Below are 21,663 nucleotides of genomic sequence, written 5' to 3' on the forward strand. Positions count from 1 at the left end.
TGGGAAATGAGTTCCTCTCCTAAAAAGAAGGAACACTTCCATGACCTCTGGATACCAATACAAAGCTCGGTGGAGGGCAGATGGGACAGAAGCACTGGTGGAAAAGGAGCTACATCCCTTCACCTGATTCAATTTGAGTGCAGACAGGATTGGTGGGGGGGAGAATCTTGGGGGCAACAGCTGTTCCAAGAGTCAGAATATCCCATGTACCCCTAGGAAGGATGATCTGCTCCTATGAAGTGGCGGTAGGAACCAAAAAAGAAAAACAAATGGAGAAATATTTCTTCAACCACACGCATTCAAGAAAATGCCATAAATATGTATTTAATTTTTTCATTTCATAGCATTGGACACACAGCTCAACATATTGAAGTACTGACTCCTTAAGAGAAAAAAATGGAAAAATGGAAATAAAAAATATTGCATCTTTCTGTTGGAGAATCTTGACACCCCTCCCCCCCAGGCGCAGGGTGCAGTGCACCAATGTCCTAGCCTGCAGGAGGCGCTGAGGTCGCCGGGTCGTCTGGGGAGGGAGGTTGTGCCCATCGCCTGGGGCTGTATGGCAAAAATTGTGTTGGGTGTCCTTGGCCTTGCCAGCTCAGGCCCTCAATCGCCGGTCACCTGGGGGGCCTGCCCGTCGGAGGGCTGGTTGGCTGACTGGATGAACATGGGCTGGGCGAGGTCCTGGCCTGCAGGCATGGTGACTTGCTGGATCTGGTAGAGCTGCTGCGAGGGGTGGAGAGGAGAGAGTGAGGTCACCCCTGGGAGAGGCGCAGGCAGCTCCCTGTGGGCCTCGAACTGGTTGGGGGCCCCAGATACCTCAACCACTACCCACTGCAAGGCGTCAGAGGGAGGAGGGGGGGTGGCGCTCTGCTGGGGCTGGGAGCAGCAGACACAGGAGGCACCAGCCTGATGTGAGGGGTGGGGTGTGGTGGGCAGGGAGGAGGTGCAGGGAGTTGCATTTCCTGTGGCTTTCACTTCTCTGGGCTCTGCCTCCGTTAGCTCAGAGCCTCGAGCTTGCTGCACGCTGTTCCTCTGTGACAAACACAAGCAATTCGAGCACTATACCAGCAGCTTGGAAGTCAGACTTTCCCCAGCTCTTGGTGATCCTCACTGGCAGGGGCAATAGAATTACCCACCTCTTCCTCCTTTCCTCAGAAAACCAAGCTCAGATGGAGGCTAAACTGAACCTGCACTTCCTACATGGGCCCTATGAAGGAGGCAGCCTGAAACACTTCCTACGGCCAAGCCCCAGGAGGGTGAAGATTCTTCCTCGGCCGATTAGGAAGATTAAGGCTTACTGACCTCTTGGTTTTGCCAAGACCCCCAACTACCTGGCAGGAGAACCTAGCATCTCGTGCTGGCGGAAGCCAGAGGGGGCCCTGATGCCTGTTCTTAGCCCTTTTGGGCAGCAGAGAGCCCAACTTTGGACATGTCATCCTGTCATGTACTCAGTGGTCCCTGGGACCACGCTGTGAGGGGAAAACAGGCAAGACGGAAGGTCCCTACCTCATGTGTTTACAATTACTGAATCCCAGGCACCCACAGAGCTCAAGAGGTCACATATTCTCTGCATTTCAACTAATCCACACTGTTAAAAAGCATCATGGCTTAGGAAAAAAAAAAAACAAAATGGTTCTACAGGGGAAAACAGGAGATCTCCATGCTGAATAAGCACGGACAAGGTACTTCCCATCTCTAGGGCTCAGTTTATTCATCTGCAAAAATTGCAATCTGGGCTATATAATCTCTAAGATTATTTTTAGCTTCCATAGTCTACAAATCTAAAGATATGTGCCCTCACTTAAAGACTACTTGTGTTAACAATTTCTGTCCACTCAGTGGAGGACAGGGCAGTTGCCCTAACCATCCAAACAAACATACCCCCCACAACCCTGGCCCCCCCCAACTCTTTTCCCTTTGCCCCTACCCAGGCTGGGCACCCTACCTGTCCATCTGTGAACTGGCTGAATTGCTGCTGTCCTTGCTGGACCTCTGTCTGTGTGATCTGTGAGAGGTGAGAAGGCAGAGCAGGCACATCAGCTACAGGGTCTGTCTACCAGTCCACCACCCAGAAAGAGCAAATGAGACAACACCTACAAAGCGCCCAGAACGAGGCCTGCACAGAACAGGTGCTCGAAGAGGGGCTGGAAAGCAAGCATCCCTCCAATCTCCTAGCATGGACAGCTACCCTAAGAGTTGGCACCAGACAGGCACACTGAGAACCGTAGAGCATGTAACACACAGCAGCCAGGCCCATATCTATGAATGCGTACCTCCTCCCACAACTACCCCTCACCTCCATGTCTGAAGTTCAAAGAGAACACCCAGCTCCTCAGCTTTAACATGAGAAGGCACAAGTTACGGCTTTGGTAGAAGCCCTAGGAGTCCATCTTTCAGCCAGCAAGGGTAGATTGCACAATGCTGGGCAATGTGGTGAGTGGCCCACCATTGGAAGGTGGGCTCAAAACCAAATCCCTATCACCCGGATTATCTGACTGGAATATGAAACACCCTGGCGAGCAGTGGCCTTGGCCCTGGCAGCCCTTACGGCAAACCTTCGAAGTATTTTCCGAGAGGCAAAGTGCAGCCCTCTGGGCCAGGGGGGTGGGGCGCAGTAGGGTGCAAAAATGGGACAGGAATGGGGGGCTGTAGCAAGAAAACATTTATGGTGTGCATTTAAAATCTTATGTGGGGATTTTAAAATGAATTTGCTGACACGCAGAGCTGTAGCACATATTGACAGGTGCTGGGAGCAGCTTGTCAACTAGAAAGAAGACTAGAGCGAGTGTGTATGTGTGTGTCTCATGGATCATCTGACTGGCAATGGCTTCTGTGTATCACCTCCTGAAATTGTCACAGCCAACCTGCAAGTCCTCTCAAGTGTCCTCATGATAGTCAAACAACCCCTGCAAGCTTCCCCATGAAGCTATGAGTAGCAAGCAAGGGGACAGGTGACAAAGGCCTTCTTAAGATATTTTTTCTTAGTCTGGTCCTTCTTCTCCCATAGGTCTATTACCTGCATGAAGATAGGAGCTATGTTTTGTCTTTATACGCCTAGTACAAAGGAAGCATTCAAGAAATGCTTGCGGAATGAATGAGCCTGAGACAAACGGAAAATCCTTCTATGAGATGGCTAACTGTGCCTTGGGGCCAGAAGGACTGCTGCTCACAGTAACTAAGAAAGTTTCATTTACTTTTAAATCACATACACATTTTATCTGGCATTTATTCAACAAACATTTATTGAGCACCTACTAAGTGCTGAGTTGTCACAATTACATGTTATTACAGAGGTTTGCTTCTCTTCCCTCTTTTCCACTTTGCTTTTGTTCTGTTCCCCAAACTGACCTCTCAGGAACAAAGAACCCTTCTCACTTCCTCTCATTCCCATGCCATAAAAGGTTTTGGGATCTCAGGAAGAATCCTTTTAAAGGGAGATGGACCTAAAGGCATGAATAGTCTTGAGATTTTAATCAGTGTCAGAGAGCCCTAAGAAAATAATGGAAAACCCTTCATCTATAGGCAAGCAGGCAGCATGTCTTGAAAGGGCCCTTTAATGATCCCAGAGACTACATGGAGCTCAGAAGCCTTGCTTTTGGCTCATTCCTCACATTTTCCAAGTGAGACCTTTGGAGACCTGTTCTACAAACTCAGCTCTGTCACCACCGTCAATAGATACATCACCAGAAATGCAACTGGGCCAGACGGGTCCAGCTCTTAAACGATCGCTGCTTTTTTTGGGTCTGAGGCAAAAGAATCCATTAACAATGCCTCCCCTTGATCAGAGTCTCCCATCCTCTGCAAATGATGCCCACATCTCTCAAGCCCCTAAGGCCAGGAGGGCAGCCCCCTCAGCATCTGTGGCTCACAGTCTTCAATACTGTAGGGCAGGGCATGTGTACAGGGGGGTGGAGGATAAACTAAGTAGTCTACTCCAGAATTACTGGAGTAGTTCTTTCCAGAGGTGCCAGAACATAACTGCCATTCAGATTTAAAGATGAAAACAGCCTGAGGTCTAAGCTTCTCTGGCCTGATGTGTGTGCGCGCGCACACACACACACACACACACACACACACACATTGGGGCGTCTTTCAAGTACCCTTGAGGCTTCTGCTTGAGTTCCTTTGCTCCTTGAGAACAAGATGGTAAAAGACACATTTTGAACCCAATCCTCCCATCACTCCCATCCATTCCTTGGATGCCACACAGATGTGTGTATGGAGGGGGGTGTTCTTGCTGAAGGATGAGTTGGTAAAAGTTGTGTGCTGACCACTCCTTTCCCATCAGAAGTTGGACAGCTGCTGCACATCTCCAACTCAAACTCTGGATCTCCAGGGTACATACCTGTTGGGCATTGGTGGCAAGTGTCTGGATCTGTCCCTGCACGACCTGGGTGCCTGATACAGGCTGGGCTAAGCGGATATACTGCAGCTGACCGGCATTCAGCTGCACCTAGGATGGGACAGAGACAAAGAGAGCAAGGGGAATGAACTCAATCACCTACTGGCAAACTTTCTGTGACCCCCTCATGCCCTCCAAAGCAGCCTACCCTGAAAAAAGTATTTTTAAACAGAAATCAAAACAAGCAAAGCACCACCCCCACCCTACAAGTCACATAATACAAAAGGACTTTGGAAAAACGTCCCAGATCTTGTCATGTATGGAACAGCATGGCTGCATGTTGATCAGAGCTCATCTAATCAGAGCTTGTCCAAGGCACTTATCTTAAAGACTAGCTGACATTATCAGTATGCCTGTCCTTTAACTGTGGGCCTCCTTCTCTCCATCTCTATACTTCCCAATACTGTTAAGCATTCTAGGGTCCACCAGGAGCCCAGATGGCTGTCATTCTGTGTTGCAGTCCTAGTACTGCCCAACCCCATGCTGCACATCTTGGAGGAAAACGCTCGTCTGTTTTATTGTCTCTGTCTCCAGAGCCAGGTCCAATGGGGGTCTCTGGGCTTTGAGGATCCTTGGTGTTCAGCACCAGCTTCTGGCCAAGTATCTCCCAAGGGGAAGCAGAATCAATAAACCTCTCACAGAAAACCCCATCATGGGAAACCAAAGCTACAAAAGTGCCCTTAGAGTCCCTCATGCTTACGATTAAGTCTCAGATAATACAGTAATACCACAGGCTGCATTTAATTGTGTGTTAAAAGCCTTAACTCAGGCTCTTAATGCTCCAGTGTGCCATGAAATTCTTAGTACTTTGAGCTGGGGTGCAGGGAGGATGAGGCAGTTACATGAGGAGTTGTGGCTCAGCAGAGACAACAGGTAGTAGAGGGCAACCATTCCTACCCATGACAGAGGGGCTGAAAAGGGCTGGGGGCACAGGTCAGTTTGATCTGTCTGTCTGGAGGACAGAAAGCACCCTCCTGGCTGCCCGGCCCACCTTTGTTGCAATGGGAGCTTCTTCAAGCTGACAGTGTCATATCTCTGTCCTGGCACAAGCTCCTCCTGGCCTTCAGGAGCTAATCTCACTGCAGGAATCTAACTTCCATAAGGAAAACGCTGTTAGGAAGCGTTCAATCACTTACTTGCAGTGTTCAAGCAAATGGTTCTCTGAAACTTCTGCCCTCAAAGAATTTAAACCACCAAGAAAAACTCACTGAAGTTCTTTGGTAGACCATTTCATAATTGTCTGCTTGAGGTAAAATGGAGGAACACAAACTCTAAAACCATTAAGCATCTGATTCAAATGAAACAGGGCAAGAGTATTATGACCTATGGTCATTTCTTTCCTGAGATTTTGACAAGAGGAACTGCTGGGGAGTTGTGATGCCATACCTAAATTCCCTACCAATTGTAATGCAACTTCCTGGTGACAGTGTTAAGTTGCTTATGGGAAGGAAGGCAGCTGGGAAGAAGCCTGGGAAACCTCAATTATTGATACTGATAGTGGCTGGTCCCAGATGTCACCAGAAAGTCAGCCAAGGATCCCAGAGTGAAATACCAGAGGCTTGCCCCAGGGGAGGAGGAAGGGGAACTGACAGTCACAGGTATTTTAAATTTCCTAGCTGGAAAGCTTTATTACAGAGAAAATAAGCCTATCCCTTGGGTTTCTAAAAGAGAAGTAAAGTTTCTGTCCTGAAGGTTATCACTGTTATAAGCATACTGCTGAGCAGCTTAAAGGGTCTAGTAATGCAGACTCCTAAGAAGGTGTCCAAGACCAGTGAAGATAAGGTTGTGGATTCTGCAACAAATCTGAGCTAAACCTTTATGCCACAGAAGATTAAAGTTACTGTGACATGGGAACTTTTCCTTAGTTTAAATTACCTTGTTTTGGTTCTTTCACATACAAAAGGAGAACCATTCATTAAGGTCTTGGGGCTAAAACAATGAGGCAAGGCAGAGCCCAGGCACCTGGAATTGGTGGTGTGGGTATATGTGTATAAGAGACAGACAGAGGCAACAGGAAGACAGGCCAGACACACACACACACACACACACACACACACACCCCATTTTCCTAAATTTTCTCCTGGCTTATTATTTGGTAACTTAAGTTCCTAAAACTGAGCTCAAGATACTTTTTGAGCTTTTTTTTTCAAAAGAAGTGGCTATCAAGTGAGTATATGCACCAGTCTGCATACTCTATGATACTTCCCAGTTTCTGGTGGCAAAATGGCCAATATACAGACTGTGATTGTTTTATATCTATAGTATATATAAAATACATTTTATAAAAGAATAAGTAAAAAAGATTACAAATCTTTTTTACAAATCTAAGAAATGAAATCCCTCAGGGCACACAGTAAGCAGTAATCTACAGCAAAGGAATGCGTAAGTTAAATGAAAGCCAAAAATATACTTTGCTGCAGGCGCCACTGGGAACTGACTCATGAATATGCAACAAGTGTATTTATGGCCTTCCCTATACACCTCCCTCTTGTTCTTTGCTAATCGAAAGACAGGCCAACCTCACAGGGCTTTTGGGCCCTGGATTGGGGTAGTAGTTACACTGACTTCTCTGTATGGGGGGGGAGTGAGGGGAAATCGAGAAGAGCAGCCCCAATGTGGTGAACCTGAACCTGGACTGAAGCAAAGTAGAGTAAATATAGTGAAGGAAGCTGGGGGACAGGGAGAAACAGAGTGTAATGGGAACACAGATTTTAAAAGAGACACACATATTGTGTGTGCAGGGCATAAAATGTTAAGATACTTCCATCACAAGCTGAGAACAGAGCTATGCAGGCCAGGGAAACAGGCTTACCGGGATCTGCTGGATCTCTCCTGTGTTAGTGATGATCTGCTGCATCACCTGCATGGTCTGTCCAGTGCCACTCTGGGCCTGCTGGGCTTGACCCTGAGGCTGGGCCTGCACAATCTGCACCTGCTGGCCTTCTCCAACCTGCATCGTCACAGGCGTGGTCTGGAAGAAAGAGTCAAGAGAAAGCTGCCCAAGCTCTGGCTGAGAGCCTGAAGGATTACCAGAGGGCTAAAAATGAATGGTTATGCAAGAGTACACACTTTATTAATGTCTAAATTCATCTCAACACTATTAAAACTCAACCTGTAGCGTCCTTTGGATCTAAAGCACTGAAGTTAACTCTCTTAAATGAGAGATGAGAAAGCCAAACCAGGCTTCAAGCTCAGAGTGCAGAATATTTGCCTGGGCCCCAAGCATAAATGCCTGGGCTTCAAATGTTGTAACTTTTTATGGCCCTTTCAATGGTAATGTGCATGCAGCATAGAAAAAACTCGAAAGCAATCACAACATTTCACTTGAGAAATGGTCACGGTCAAGCCTAGAGCACATGATTTGGAGGGCAAAATAAAACAGAAAGCGGCCCCGGGAATTTATTAAATCTAGAGTCTGAGCTCCTTCTCAGGCATGAATGACAACTCTGGACCTAGTCCATGCTAGCTTTCACCCCGTTCAAGGAGCAGAGCAACTCCTGCCTACATTTGCCAGATGGCTGCTCTGGACCACAGCATGGCTTCCTATGGGACAGTTGATACATTACACACTGATCTGACTCTTAGCTGAGCTTACCTCTAATTAGAATTTTAACTTTCTAGAAATGGAAATTTCAGATTAAAGAAATTTCTGCCCAATATATATGACTTGGCAGAGTCTGTGTTTTCAATCACAACGGCTTGTAGTTCTAGGAAGCTGATTCATTGGTGAGGTGGTAAAGATCTGTCACATGAGTTAATCATTCCTTCAAATCTCAAGACTTTAGCCCTCAATGTGACTTCTTACCAATTTCCCAGAGAAATAAGCCCAGCATACATGGTGGTGGCAAGTAGTGGAGGTGGGTAGAGTCCTTTAAACCACACCTGTAGTACCAACTTCAAAGCCCTCAAACCCCCACCTCGATTCAGACACAGCATCTCTCTGCTCTGAGCTAATCACAGCAATAACATGGCTCTGGGAGTTCCAATGAATTATGAACTTCAACTGATGTTGCTGTTCTGATGTTCTTAACTCTGACTGCAGAGGCCTATTAGACATTATAACTATGCACCTAGAGTTACAAGGGCAGAGGATACATTCTTGGAACAACAGATAAGATTCAGGAGATTATTAGGTAAGGAGAAATTACTGCAAGGAGGAAGATAGGGAAGAAAGATGAGAGGGTTCTCAGTGTAAGTACCTGTGGTAGGTAGGATACCACAATTTTCAACTCAACCTACCCCCAAATCCCCAGAAGTAGTTACCAATTGAGAACAGAAAACACAGAATTCACTTTACCACAATATGCATTACTCCCAGTTTTGCTTTAGTATGTATCCTCTTTCAAAGGATATTTGCACTCAACTTGAAACAGCCACCACTATAGGTCCAAGGCCACCCTGAAGCAGCAGGACAGCAAAACAATAGCTGGGAGGGGCCAACTTCATCATCCTCCCAAGCCTTATCAGCTGCAGGCCGAATAGATCTGGGCCAGCAGAGAAGACAGATGAAATTCTCGCTGACTAAAAAAAAAAAAAAAAAAATACATGCTGCCAACTCATCACTGTACGATATCAACCCAATTTTCCCAAGAGGATTTCCAAGGTATTTCTAAATCATTTCAGGAAAATGAGGGTTTGTGTTAGCATGGCAGCTGCCAAATCATGTATGGTGTGCCCTGCTGTCAAGGCAACAGCCCTGGGCTTCTTAGGCTAATCAGCCAATCAGGGCTAGCCCTTTGAAGCCTCCCTTGAAGTATACTCTGTAAAAGGATAAAGCCTTTAGCAGGTAAAGCTCTCTCTACTGTAGAAGCACCAGCATGAGATAAGTAAGGCTCTTTAGGTATCATGGTGCAGTGAACACCTTGAGGCAGGGACTGGACTGTGATCATCTTTGAACCCCTCCTGCCTAACAACATATCTGATGTACAGAAAATAGTTAATAAACTTCTGTTCTATGGATAAATTAGTAGAAAATAAACCCATCTCTACACCAATGTTGTTCTTCTAGGCAAATCCAGCTCATTTTTATAGTATTCAAGACTATCCAGGGTATGTTCCCTGGACTTGCCTAGATGGTCCCCTATGCTGACTGCACTTTCCATCACTTCCTGTACTGTTTCTCACTTCTAAGCCTTCGCTGTGCTGCACCCTCTCCTGGCAATATCATCCTTTCTGGCTTAATTTAACTTCTAGTGTTCCCTCTAAAACTCATAATATTCCCTTCAGGAAACTTCCTTAACCACCTCCTCTTCTACCACCTCCTCGTATCTTTGTTAGGTACTCCTTTTGATATACTCCCATAATACTCTGTACATAATTCTAAGATTGTCTTACTCTTCCCACATGGTGGAATATAACCTTTAAGTATCTGTACCACAACTAGATTGTGAATTCCCTGAAAATCAGGATTATTTTATTTATGCTTATGTCCCCAATACCTAGCACAGGACTTTACTCACAGAGGATGCTCACTGTTTGATGAATAAATAAAGTAATGACTGACAGAATTTGGATTCAGAGCTCACAGTACTGAGTCCTCTGCAGCCTCTCATGACTCCCAACGGATGGTACTGCTCTCAACAGTACTATGGGGGAGAGAAAAAAATCCTCTGATTACTATTGTAAAAAGAGAAGGTAACCTGACACAAACATGGTGGGACAGAGAAATGCCAGGGAGGAGAGAAGAGGAAGGCAAGCTGGCAATGATGCCTGATCTCCCTCTTAAGGGCACAAATTCCAGTTCTGCAACAAACACACAGACAGCAGGCATGGAGTCTACTGAAAAGACCTTCTACAGAGATCCCAGCACTCTTCACGGGCACATTAGAGAGATTTTTTTTTTTCCTTCTACAATGTCTGAGCTCATAGGGATCCTGGAGAACATCTTGTCCACTGTACTTTCCTCATCTGACCTATGAGGATAACAGGGTCCAGAGAGATTAGGGCGATACACTTTGCCTCTGTGCCTGAGTCGGGGAAGGAGGAAGCTCAGGTTTCCAGACTTCAAATCCAGCATTCTACCCGCTTTCCCTATCCAAACCTACGAGGCACTAGGCATGTGCCCTCAGCAGCTCACAGACCTGGCCCTGCTGGGGCTGTGCGATGATGATCTGCCCAGGCTGGATGGTGGTCGTGGAGCTGGTGGTCTGCTGGCCTTGCTGCTGCCCCTGCACTTGGACAGCAGTGGGCTGCTGAGCCAGTGTGAAATAGTACTGGACGGGCTCGGCAGGAGTCACAGACTGACGCACCTCCTCCTGTAGGGTGGAAGGAGAAGCAGGTAAGGGGAAAAGAACCGACTCAGCAACCGCCAGTGAATTTCCACTCTTCCCCAAACAGGCTATGTGCAGTTGCCTGCTGAATGCTGAGCTCTCCACATTTAAAGCCAAAGGAAAGTAGAATCTGGAGACCAGTTGTGCTAAATCGAACTAAAAATAACAGATTCTTTAGGCTTCACAAAACATACAGCCAATTTTCTAAAGCTCTGAGTAATCACCCATTGCATGATGAGTTGCAAACAGGCAAATAATTACCGTAACTAAAAACCAAGCAGCAGCAGTGCTTGTCAGTAAATGCTGTCAAGGCCTGCGATCTGAGACCAGTGCTAACCGCCAATGCTGGGAAGATGCTACCCAAATTCACCACTCAGGCTGGCCCCAAATCTCCCAAATAGGCAGCACTCTTCTTAGTTTGCTCTCACTACTTCAGGTGGGACGAGGCAGGGCAAAGGGGAACAGGGCTTTTCCTGGGCTAGAATTTCATAATCAAATGTCAGGTTTGAGAGCACTGGTAGGCAACTGCCCAGCTTTTCACAGCACACTAGAAGTTCTGTGGTCACTGAGGGCATGTCTATCCAGCGTCACATCTGGTTCTGGTTGTACTTAGCCACAGAAGCACAACCCAGGGGGCCTGATGGACAGCTCTCCGCTGGGATGCTGCTTGGCTGACTAGGGAGGCCACACTCTGTCCGATCTGCTGAGTGAAGAGACTTTTTCTTCAGCTGACGTTTTCCATGGCAGAAGGAGTAAACAACCCTCTCCCAGCCACTTTGAACTCACAGCTGAGAGTGTAGGATGTTTACACATACTACAACATGGTTACGGCCCAGGGAGTCCGGGGGGTTGGTTGGCCCCTGACCACTGACAGAGATCGGCTTCTGATCCAGAGTGACCTGTGACACACGGTGCCCCTGCCTAAACAACAAAAATACAACCATGTAGGCTGGCTGAGTGAAAATATTAGCTAAATTTACTCACTTCCTTGTTCTGAATTAAGTTTGCCAGATTTCAGAAAAGGAAAATAAAAAGTACCTCCCTCAAGGTACAGAGACCCTGTGGACTGCCTCAATGTTTCCCTAAGTGACATTTACAAGGTCAGTACTGACCCCTCCCCTCAATGAGTTAGGTACCCCCCACAAACTGTGCTCATTACTGTCCTCATTATCTTTTATTTTTTAACCTGAATATCAAGTTAATTGCTGGTTCTGCTCAAAAGTAAATAAAACATTACCTTTCTTTAGCTCCTCACTGCCCCTACTATCCCCACTGAGGCTCTCAATAAGTGCTGGGTGAGTGATGAGTGGATTTACATAGCTAAGCAGAAAGCTGGAGACAGGAAAGTACTTTCTTTTGCTACCTTTAGGATTCTGTGGCCAGTGTGTGAAGAAAGCTGGTGTTCCCTATAGTATGGGACCGGGTATTCTTTTGCTTGCCTAGTGACTGGTGGCCCAGGATATTAGAACTAAGACTGCTAAAAACTAGCCTGCATAACAAGGTTTTCTGATGGTCATCCACTCAGAGTAAAGATACAAAGTATCATTCTGGGTATCTAAGCAAGTCTTTAAACATAAAGTGAGGGCTGGGATGTAGCTAGGTGGTACAGCGCTTACCTAGCATACATGAGGCCCTGGGTTCAATCCCAGCACCAAAAAAGAAAAGACAACAACAACAACACAAAAAAAAAAACATAAAGTGACCTTGTATTCTATGTTTTCGACCCATACAGTTTAAATCCTCAAAATGATCATGCTGAGGCAGGACAAAAAGGAGATCCCTTTTATTTCATCTAGGTCGCAGTTTCCAGAACTTAACGTTGACAAAGCCAAATCCATTTCAATTCTCACTTCTTACCATTATAAGCAAATGCCAGCCTAACTAGGTCTCAGCTGAGGCAGGGAGAAAATACTGAAACTCTTTAATACCATGAAACAAAGGCTAACTGCTCTTTTTAAAACTGCTGAGATAGGTTCAATGTATTATTTTCCACTGAGGTCTTCCTTCCTATTTTATAAAAAACACAAATCACTAAAGTCCAGACCCAGCTTAAAAAGGCTCTTGGGTGAGGAGAGGGTAGAAGGTATAGAAGATTGAGACCCAGAACCAGCTCATAGGAGCCTAGGGAACAGGGAGGCCCTGGTACTTCCTATCTTTGACCTTTGGTTATTTGTCTCCAGGTGTCCATGACTACAGCTGATCTAGCACTGAATATGGTCTTTTTACCAAACAAAAAGCAAACCCTTTACATACTCCTTCCAAAAGCCAAAATACCCTTTTGTTAAAAGCTATGCAAGCAGGTAGCTTCTCTATGCTTCCTACTGCATCCTCTTAGGTAGTTAACAGTGTGTAGGGCACTGAGTATCAACTATTAGCACTTAGGTCTGTGTTGTCATGACAAGGCATAGCTGTTTTCACATCACTGGGATGGATCTTCTGCATTATGAAGACTCATTATTCTGCCAATGGAGGTCAAGCTAGCAAGGGAATGATTATGCTTGATTTAAAGAAATGAGTGAAAAGGTAATGACATTTCAATGGGAAGGAACTTTCAACTCATAGCTTAATGGGACAGAAGTCAGACCTCAGTTACTACCTTCTATTTTCAGTCTTTATTTGCTTCCCTGAAGAAAAGTGAGATTCCCAAGCATCTCTGAGAAGTCAGGGGTCCTAGACCCACAACTCAATATTCTGGTTCGTTCCTTCTCCCAAGAGTGGGACATTACCCTAAACACTAGAATAATCCCTCGATGCCTGGTTCAATCTAGAATGTGGCACTTGTTCAACTTTAGCAGTGGCCTCTCCAACGAGAGGGCTTGTCCTTGGAATGTTTTCAGAGGCTGACACTGACAGACAATGCCAGAAAGTGAGCAGCATCACATCTTAGAGCCAATACTACAGTGCTATGTAGTCAACCTCAGACTGGAAAAAAACTACACATGCTTTAGTAGCAAGAGTGCACTGCTGCCTCCTTCAGAGGGTGAATTTTGGAGAGTAGGTGCTTTTAAAGGACTCTAGGAGGTGTCAGCCAATTTGGAGTTTGGAAAAGCGTCATGTCTACAGAGGATTAAAAATGCTATCTTAGAATTTCAGGCCAGCTTTCAGAAATCTCAACCTTTCAAAGGCCAGGCAGCATCTGTCCCAAATAGGATGCCAATCAATAACTTGAACACCTACAAAGAACTAAATCCAGGCAGCAAGGAGCTGTTTCAGCTAGACACTCTTTAAAAGGAGATGGATCAGAGCATTTCAAGTCTGACACTCTGAACCAGAAGAACTGAGAACTTTGGAGAAAGGTTAGGAAAGGCCCTTCTCTCCAGTCAGTCTATTCAGTAGGCAGTCCACAAAGAACAAGAAGTTAGCAAAATGAGAGTAAACAAGGCCTGATTTCATCATAGCATTCATCACCTTCTTTTTAGGGGGTGCGCTGCCAAGTGCCAGTAGCTCACACCTAGAATCCTAGCTACTTAGAAGGCTGGGATCAGAAGGATCAAGGTTCAAGGCCAGCCTGGACAAACTGTTAGAAGAGACGCCCATCCCCAAAAATAACCAGAGCAAAATGGACTGGAGTTATGGCTCAAGTACCTGCTTTGCAAGCACAAAGCCCTGAGTTCAAACAGTCCCACAAAAAAAAAAAAAAAAAAAAAAAAAGTACAGGGGGCTTCTGATGGAGGAAGAAAAAAATCCCAACAAGGAAAACAGAAGTGGTATTTTTTGCTCTGAAGGAAAGGAAGTGGTCTGAATTCTTGTGACTTCTCAAGAGAGGAGGAAGCACCCCAAGAAGAGGAATTGAGCCCACGGGCACAAACCTGCAATATCTCAAAGCCGATGCGCAGCTGGGGATGACTGTGGCAGCCTGCCGCTGTAAACATCCGACTGAAAGCTCCTCTGAACACCTTACAGCTTCCAGTCAAGGATGTTTACAGTAGCAAAGACTGCCCAGAAAAATGGAGCTGTAGTGAGGCACAATCTGCTCCAGTAGGGCTTGCTAATCCATAGGTCCCCATGCAGGGTCACTGCTAATGTCAATTAGGATGCCCACCTGTCCTACACTATCTCTGACTGGTTATTAATATGGGCCAGCATAAGGAGAATGGGCACGAAATGACTGTGGTTCTAAGGATAATATACTATGAAAAAATTTATTAAAAACACTTAAAATCTACTAACAAAATAAACCAAGCAGAACAAGGTATAGGTTTGCTCCTATGAGACGCTGCCACTATTTCCCAAGTGTTTCTATTACACCTAGTGAGTCATGCAAACCATGTGCCTAAAACAATGAACTACACAGGATGGGGGTCTATTATAATTGCAATTAAGAGTTAGCTATATGCTCCCAAGTACTGAAAAAACAATTGGTGTGACCTCTGGCAAGGAGCAGGCAGAAGAGAGGGGCAGGAAGACACATTGTTTCTTGTGATTGCCAAGGAAACACTTTAAGTGGTAGTTCTCAAATTTGGTTGCACACTTTTAGTGTGTACTTAGGAACTTTAAACAGCACTGATGCCTGGGCCCCAGCATCACAGATTCTGATTGGACTGACAGGGAAGATAGAGCCTAGGCACTGGTCTTTCTTAAACCCCAGAGTTCTAATGTGCAGCCAGGGGACAAGAGAAAGCCACATACAGAGTAAGAGAAAACAAAGTCCACTCACTCCAAATGCTATTTTGTACACAAAGAAGCTGTTTTTTAAAATCTGGTATCTACAACTCACTGAGAATGTTCTCCCATACCAGGTTAAGAACTCTTGATAAGACTTCCTTAAGATACTAGAATCTTTAATTTTCATTTTGTCTCTTTTCACTGAAATAACACCTCAGAGGCACTGAGTTAAAAGTATCCATAAATGAAAAAGAGAAGGAGATGTTAAGATGGAACAGTAAATGCCTTGTGCAGAGAGTGAGGAGTGTATCTGACAGCATTGTGCCAAGGCTCTGCAGTCAGCAGCACAGCCATGTCTTCCCCAGCTCACCTGGCGCTTTGGAGGTTTCAATTCGTCTCTTGGCACAATATCGATAAGAAAGTCAAACTGATCAAATTTTGTAATTGCCATGGCGATATCATTCCTCTGTAACAAAGAAAAGAAGAATGAAAAACTGACCTGGGGAGAAATTAGTTCACCTGGCTTTATACTCTCCAAGTAAGAAAAGAAGATGACTTTAAGCTAAACTAAATACCCCTGGCCAGACTTGCTGGGCACAAATTAACAAAAAGAAAGATACATGTAGCTCTAAACAGGACATTTAAGCCTTCACTCACTACTATTCCTGCTACATCTGGTCCCAAGGTTCTCTGTGTGATTATAAAAGTATCACCCTCCAGCTAAATTAGGACAAAGCCAGCAACTTCAACTGGCAGATTTCTAGTCATTCTGTGGTTAGCAAGGCCAGCCTATCATTCAACCTTATAAGCTATTTTAGGCCCTAGTAAGTATTTTGTCTTTGCATCACAAGTAGGTATATTCTAGTCACTTGATCTATATATGTTAGTTCCCACAAGGCTATGACGTTTATTTTGTAACTCAAAATTGCAGTGGTAAAATCCATGGTTTAAATCTGGTCTAATGTGGCAAGAATGCTGAAGTTTGAAGTTACTAGAGGCAGGTAGAGAGCACAGGAAATCAGCTCAGAATTAAACCATGGTTTGTTCAGATGGGATTTTTCTCTCCAAGTGTGATACTTCCTTCAAGTAATAAAATGTTAAAGTTTTGGGTTTTTTAATTAAAAATCCAACACATTGTGTATACTTAAGATTTGTGTATTTTGATTGCTTATTTATTTATTTACTTATTATTTTTGTAGTCCTGGGGACCAAACCGTGGGGCTCACACATGCTAGGCAAGTGCTCTTCTACTGAGCTACATCCCCAACCCTGAAAATTAAAAAAAAAAAAACACACACACACACAAAAAAACCAGAATTCTAGTGAATGATATGCGTACTTGAGTATTTAAGAGAAAGTAAACTTTAAAATTCACTTAAAAATAGATGAGTTGATAGATGGATGAAATGATAGATAAGAAGATAAAATTAGTAAAATGTCAGTGTTGGAATTTGGGTAGAAAATACACAGATGCTGAGTGTAAACTTTGCTTATGTTTGAAATTTTTCCATAATAAAATACTGAAGGAAAAGTCAACACACTATCAGAGACACTTAGCAACCTTTATATACCACACCTTAAGTGAAGGTGACCCATTAGACAAAGTAGGAGGGGACGGAAATTTTCTGTTTTTTCCTTCCCTGGTATCTGTGATGGCCTCAAGCCACTGAAATGCAAAACTCCAGTCCACCCTTCTTGCCAACCACCAGCTTGATACTGAAGCAGGGCACATCTTAAAGACTGCCAGATGAACACAATAGAGTGTCACATTCTTGATGATGTCACCTACTCAAGGTATCTAAATGGCTCATCTATGGACAGAATAAAGGGAGAGGGATGAGACAAAACAATAACTTCCAAACATACACCAAAATGTTCTCGAGTATTCTGGAAATACATATGCACTTAAATTGATCTAAAATTTTTACTTTGTCTTTTTATTTGGGGAGGGGGGAGGTAGTACTGGGGTTTGAACTCAGGGCCTCATGTTTACTAGGCAAGCACTCTAAAACTTGAGCCATGCCCCCAGCCCTTCCTTGTCTTTATTTTAGCCATTCCAGTGAGCAGAAAACAGCATTATATTGTAGTTTTAATTTGTACTTACTAGATGACTAACCTCTTCATAATCTTATCAGTCATTTGGATACCTTCTTTTTGGAGGGCTGTTCAAGTGTTTTGCCCATTTTATTTTTTAATCTGAATTGATCTTGATGGTAGCTTTTACAGGGTCTCCCTAGATCCACAGACTTATTTCAAGGCAGCATACATTAAGTTTTGCAATTTGCACATGCTTATCATTCACTAATGTTCAGTATTTTTTTTCTTTTTTGCTTTAAAAGTAAAGTACACAAATCTTCACTTTATGTTGCAGTGTCTAGCTGCACAAGAATGCAGGCTCCATGAGGGTGAAGATTTTTGTCTGTTTTATGTATTGTTAATCCCCAGAGCCTAGAAAAGTACCTGACACATTGTGTTTAGTGAACATTTTATAGAACAAATAAATAAACGCATGTATTTTCAATTTTGTAGTTAAAGGGAAATGAGGATAAAACAGAATTTATTTTCTTGCCTTCATTATTAAAATACTGTCACTGTTTTGTATCTGGGAAACCTGTCCTCCAAGAAGAGGACCTGACTGATGACAGGATGGGGGGATGGGAGGGATTCTAGAGGGTTCCACATACAATGTGAAGATTGGCTTTCCTAGATTTAAAAAGAAGAGAAGAGAAGAAAAGAAAAGGATTGCCAAGAAGGCTGACAAGGAACAAAAAAGCTAATGAAATGAAGACTATGGAGTCTTTCTGGATTATTGGGTCCTAGAGTTTTCCAAGGCTCCCAACCAGAAGCTGTCACATCTGGAAACATAAATATTCTGTCACTTGAGCCTTTGCTTATATGAGGGCTCACCAAGTGAAGCATTCCATCATTGAGCTGTGAAAACCACGTGAGAACTGAAAAATTACGACTCTTGGTAAGGAAACGCTATTGCCACTGCTACAAGGTATGTCTGTATCCCAAAGAAAAAGGAAGATGACATTAAATGCAGCCTGACAAAGGGCAAAGGAAGAAGCCTATGTGGTCCAAAACCATGTAAGAGAAGCAGGCAAAGGCAGCTCTTTTTCCTTGTATTCAAGATATGAGTCTGCAATATTACCTGAAGAGTACGACGCTTGTTATCCTCTGTGTGGATCCAGGCTCGAAGAGTCAGCTCTGTGATAAAAATCTGGGCTGCCTTGGCAAAGAGCACAGGGGCTTCTGCACTGATCATCTGCAACAGATGTAGGCCCTCTCTGTCAATCACCAGTAAATTATTCAAACTAGTCAGTCTCTTGCCTCACAGCCTGCTATGGGGTGACAACTGAAAAAATAAGAAGGTATCAGAGAGCAAGGAAGGAGGAGAAGGAATGCTTCACTTACCATGTGCCAGACCCTATACAAGGTGTTTTCTTTTTCTTTTTTTTTGGTGGTACTGGGGCTTGAACTGAAGACCTCATGTTTGCTAGGCAGATTCTCTACCACTTGAACCACTCCAGCAAGGTGCTTTCTTATCCTCTTAACAGCCTTTCAAGAAAACTAGAGCTTAGGAGAGGCGAAGTGACTTGACCATAGCCATAGAGCCAGTAAATGACAGAGTTTGTTTTAATCTAAGGAAAGACAATGGTTTGAGCACCAATGATTTATGTAAAAAATCTCGGACCTTGTTTTCCTCACAATGAAAAAGAGGACAACCTTCCAGTGTTATTGTAGGACTCAAATGAGATAACCTCTGAACCCAGTACAGGGCCTGGCATGTAATAAGTGCTTAAGCAATGTAAGCTGCCTCCATGTGTCTGACTTCCAAGGTCAAGCTCTCAATCAAAAAAAAAAAGCTCTACACTGTTGGTGAAGTGTATGCAGGAAAGAGCCACACGAAGAGCTCTGGGTTAAGGAAAGAGATGAGAATCAGAATCTTGGTTCTACTAATATGTTTAGTGTAAGTCACTTCACCTCTTTGTGTCTACTTCCATATCTGTAAAGTGGAACCAAGAATTCTTATCCTATGTGAGGGAGCTAATAAAGGGGGAAACTGCTATCGACTGTTAGCTTTCTGTACAAATACAAGAGAACTATTAATTTTGAGAGGTAAAGAGACAGCTGTTCTTCCCCTCGGTGTTGTAATTGAAAGTAAACTCCTAAGAATACAGAAATGGCCAGTGCCAAGGAAACCTTCACAAGTATAATTCACTCATGTAAAATAAACTAATAAGTCAAAGATCAGAACAGGTGCAATATCATCATCGGAAATTTCTTACATCACAGATTAACAAAATAGGAGACGGCAGTAAGATGCTAAGATGATGGCACTGTCCTGCTGATAAGATGATACAAGCTCTTTATATTACATAGTGAAAAGAATTAGGGATACCACATGATTTTAAAAGCAAATACTCAGCATCTTCTCAGTATCTGGAAAAAAACAGGGTATCTCTAATTTTTCAGAGAAATACAGTAATTAAAACTGTTCAATTTCACCTTATTTATGAGATAACCTGTTATTTTGTTTCAGACAAAAACCAAAAGACAACAGATAATAACAATGCTTTCATTTTTGTTTAAACTCACCCTAGAGAAATGAGCAATATCCTACCCATCATTTTGGCTTCAAGATGAATAATAAAATAAATGTGAATTCACCTTCACATCTTCATCCAGTTTCATAATCTTCTTAATACGAGCCAGTGGGAGTTCCTGTACACGGAAATCTTTCTGAAATGAGCAAAAAGAGTGGTGGGGATGAGCAATAGGTGGCAGAGCACCACAGACAGTTAGCAAACACTGACTGGTTTAGACCCTCCTTTTAGGAAAAAGGCATGAGAGAAGGGATAGATATAATGAAGAAAATACAAGCTCCAGAGAAAAATTCTTCTTTACTTAACCCATGCAGAATCCCAAGAAATTACGGGGTTTTAAAAGAAAACTTACAATGGCCTTTAACAGTACTCTCATGAAGGGCAGCCCAACCAGTACCAGATTCTTTGCCTCAGCTCAATAAAGAGGTACGTTACAAGTGCCATCTTTTTCATATGTGCATACAATGTTTGGGTCCATTAAAATAAACAAAACAAAACAAAAAAAACAACCAAGTGCCATCTTTTTCTTCTTCTTCTTTTGCAAGTAAGTTTACCAGACTACAATATGCAGACTAAGGTGAAATCTTTGCCTCAGGAACATTCCTCTAAATCGTCAGTTCTGTGTTCTATTCAGGGACTACAAGGGCAAGAACCAGCAGCACCTGACTGCAGTGACTTATGGTTCTTTTCTTAGCTAGTTAGATACTGGCCCTTTCTGACCTTTGCAGCAATCTCACAACAGAAATTGGCAAAAGACTCCTTTCATATCACAGCACAAAGGCCTTGTCTCCAAAATTTATTTCAGAATGTGGGAAGAAGGGTGTAATAAAAGGGTGAGGGTGAATTTACCAGCTGCTACTTTTTCCTTAACAAATAGGACTGGGATGGGAAAAACATGCAACTTCACTGGATGGGATTTAGGAAAGGGCTTTTGACTGGCACTACTCAACTACGTGCAATTTAAGTCCTTTTTTTTGTTGTTTTATTTTGAAGCTGCTGGTATTTAAACACATGTCCAATGATAGATGCAATTCTAGAAATAAAAGTCAATTTTGAGTTTCAGAGCTGCAATAAAGAGAAAGGTACAAAGGCAAGACACTAAATTCAGAAAAATCTCTGCTGGGACTGGGTGTCAAATGATTGATTCTGTAAGTGCTCTGAAATGTGACTCATTAAACCCAGTATCATTACCTGGAAATCTGCATCATCAGATTATAGGTGGAGGGGCTATTATTTGAAGTTTTATGAAACAAGCACAAGTGAACGTTCTTCTGCAAGACCAACAGAAAATGTCAAATATATGTCAAAGGCAACATTCTGGAAAAATATTCCAGAATCTATTTTATGATTACAAAAGGAAGAGCATCTATTAGGATAAATGTACACCAAGATATCTAATTTCTCTATGCAAACCAACAAGCTGTTTGGTTATCATTAGGTTATGAATTTTAAATATCAATTTTTTCATATTATCCTTTTCCTTTTCCAAATTAGGTAACATTTTCCATGAAGGCGCTATTAAAATTAACCCCAGAGTGGCAGAGGTTTAGAAGTTCAATTTACTAAAATTTCACCAAATGGAGACAGCAGAGCATATTCTCTCTATTCTTATTTTTCTCCTCCTCTTTCATTTTCTTATCCATGCAAGCCAACCAATTGTGAATGTATGAAAGATGCAAACCTACTCCTACCTTTGAGGAGCTTAAACATTATAATCTCCATCTTACACTAGAGGGGAGGAAGGGTATAAAATCCCACAGGGACACAAAGAAGG

General features: G+C 43.5%; 1 protein-coding gene across 8 annotated transcripts in view; it reads right to left on the reverse strand.

The window, feature by feature from the left end:
* Window positions 1-280: 280 nt before the first annotated feature.
* The window catches only part of Nfyc (nuclear transcription factor Y subunit gamma), a 60,649-nt gene continuing 39,266 nt past the window's right edge, over window positions 281-21,663 (reverse strand). For 4 of the 8 annotated variants that reach the window (XM_074080461.1, XM_074080462.1, XM_020172762.2 and 1 more), the window contains exons 3-10: window positions 19,954-20,025; window positions 18,434-18,547; window positions 15,650-15,745; window positions 10,486-10,659; window positions 7,218-7,376; window positions 4,349-4,456; window positions 1,949-2,008; window positions 281-1,035 (exon numbers count right to left, since the gene is read on the reverse strand). In XM_074080461.1, coding sequence (XP_073936562.1) covers window positions 607-1,035; window positions 1,949-2,008; window positions 4,349-4,456; window positions 7,218-7,376; window positions 10,486-10,659; window positions 15,650-15,745; window positions 18,434-18,547; window positions 19,954-20,025 — 1,212 coding nt within the window. In that variant the 3' untranslated portion in view covers window positions 281-606. Of the gene's footprint in view, window positions 1,036-1,948; window positions 2,009-4,348; window positions 4,457-7,217; window positions 7,377-10,485; window positions 10,660-15,649; window positions 15,746-18,433; window positions 18,638-19,953; window positions 20,026-21,663 lie in introns of those variants that run through there. The other 4 variants (XM_074080463.1, XM_074080464.1, XM_074080459.1 and 1 more) reach the window with 4 other exon arrangements.

This window comes from Castor canadensis, chromosome 7 (genome assembly GCF_047511655.1).
Source record: "Castor canadensis chromosome 7, mCasCan1.hap1v2, whole genome shotgun sequence".
NCBI lineage: Eukaryota > Metazoa > Chordata > Mammalia > Rodentia > Castoridae > Castor > Castor canadensis.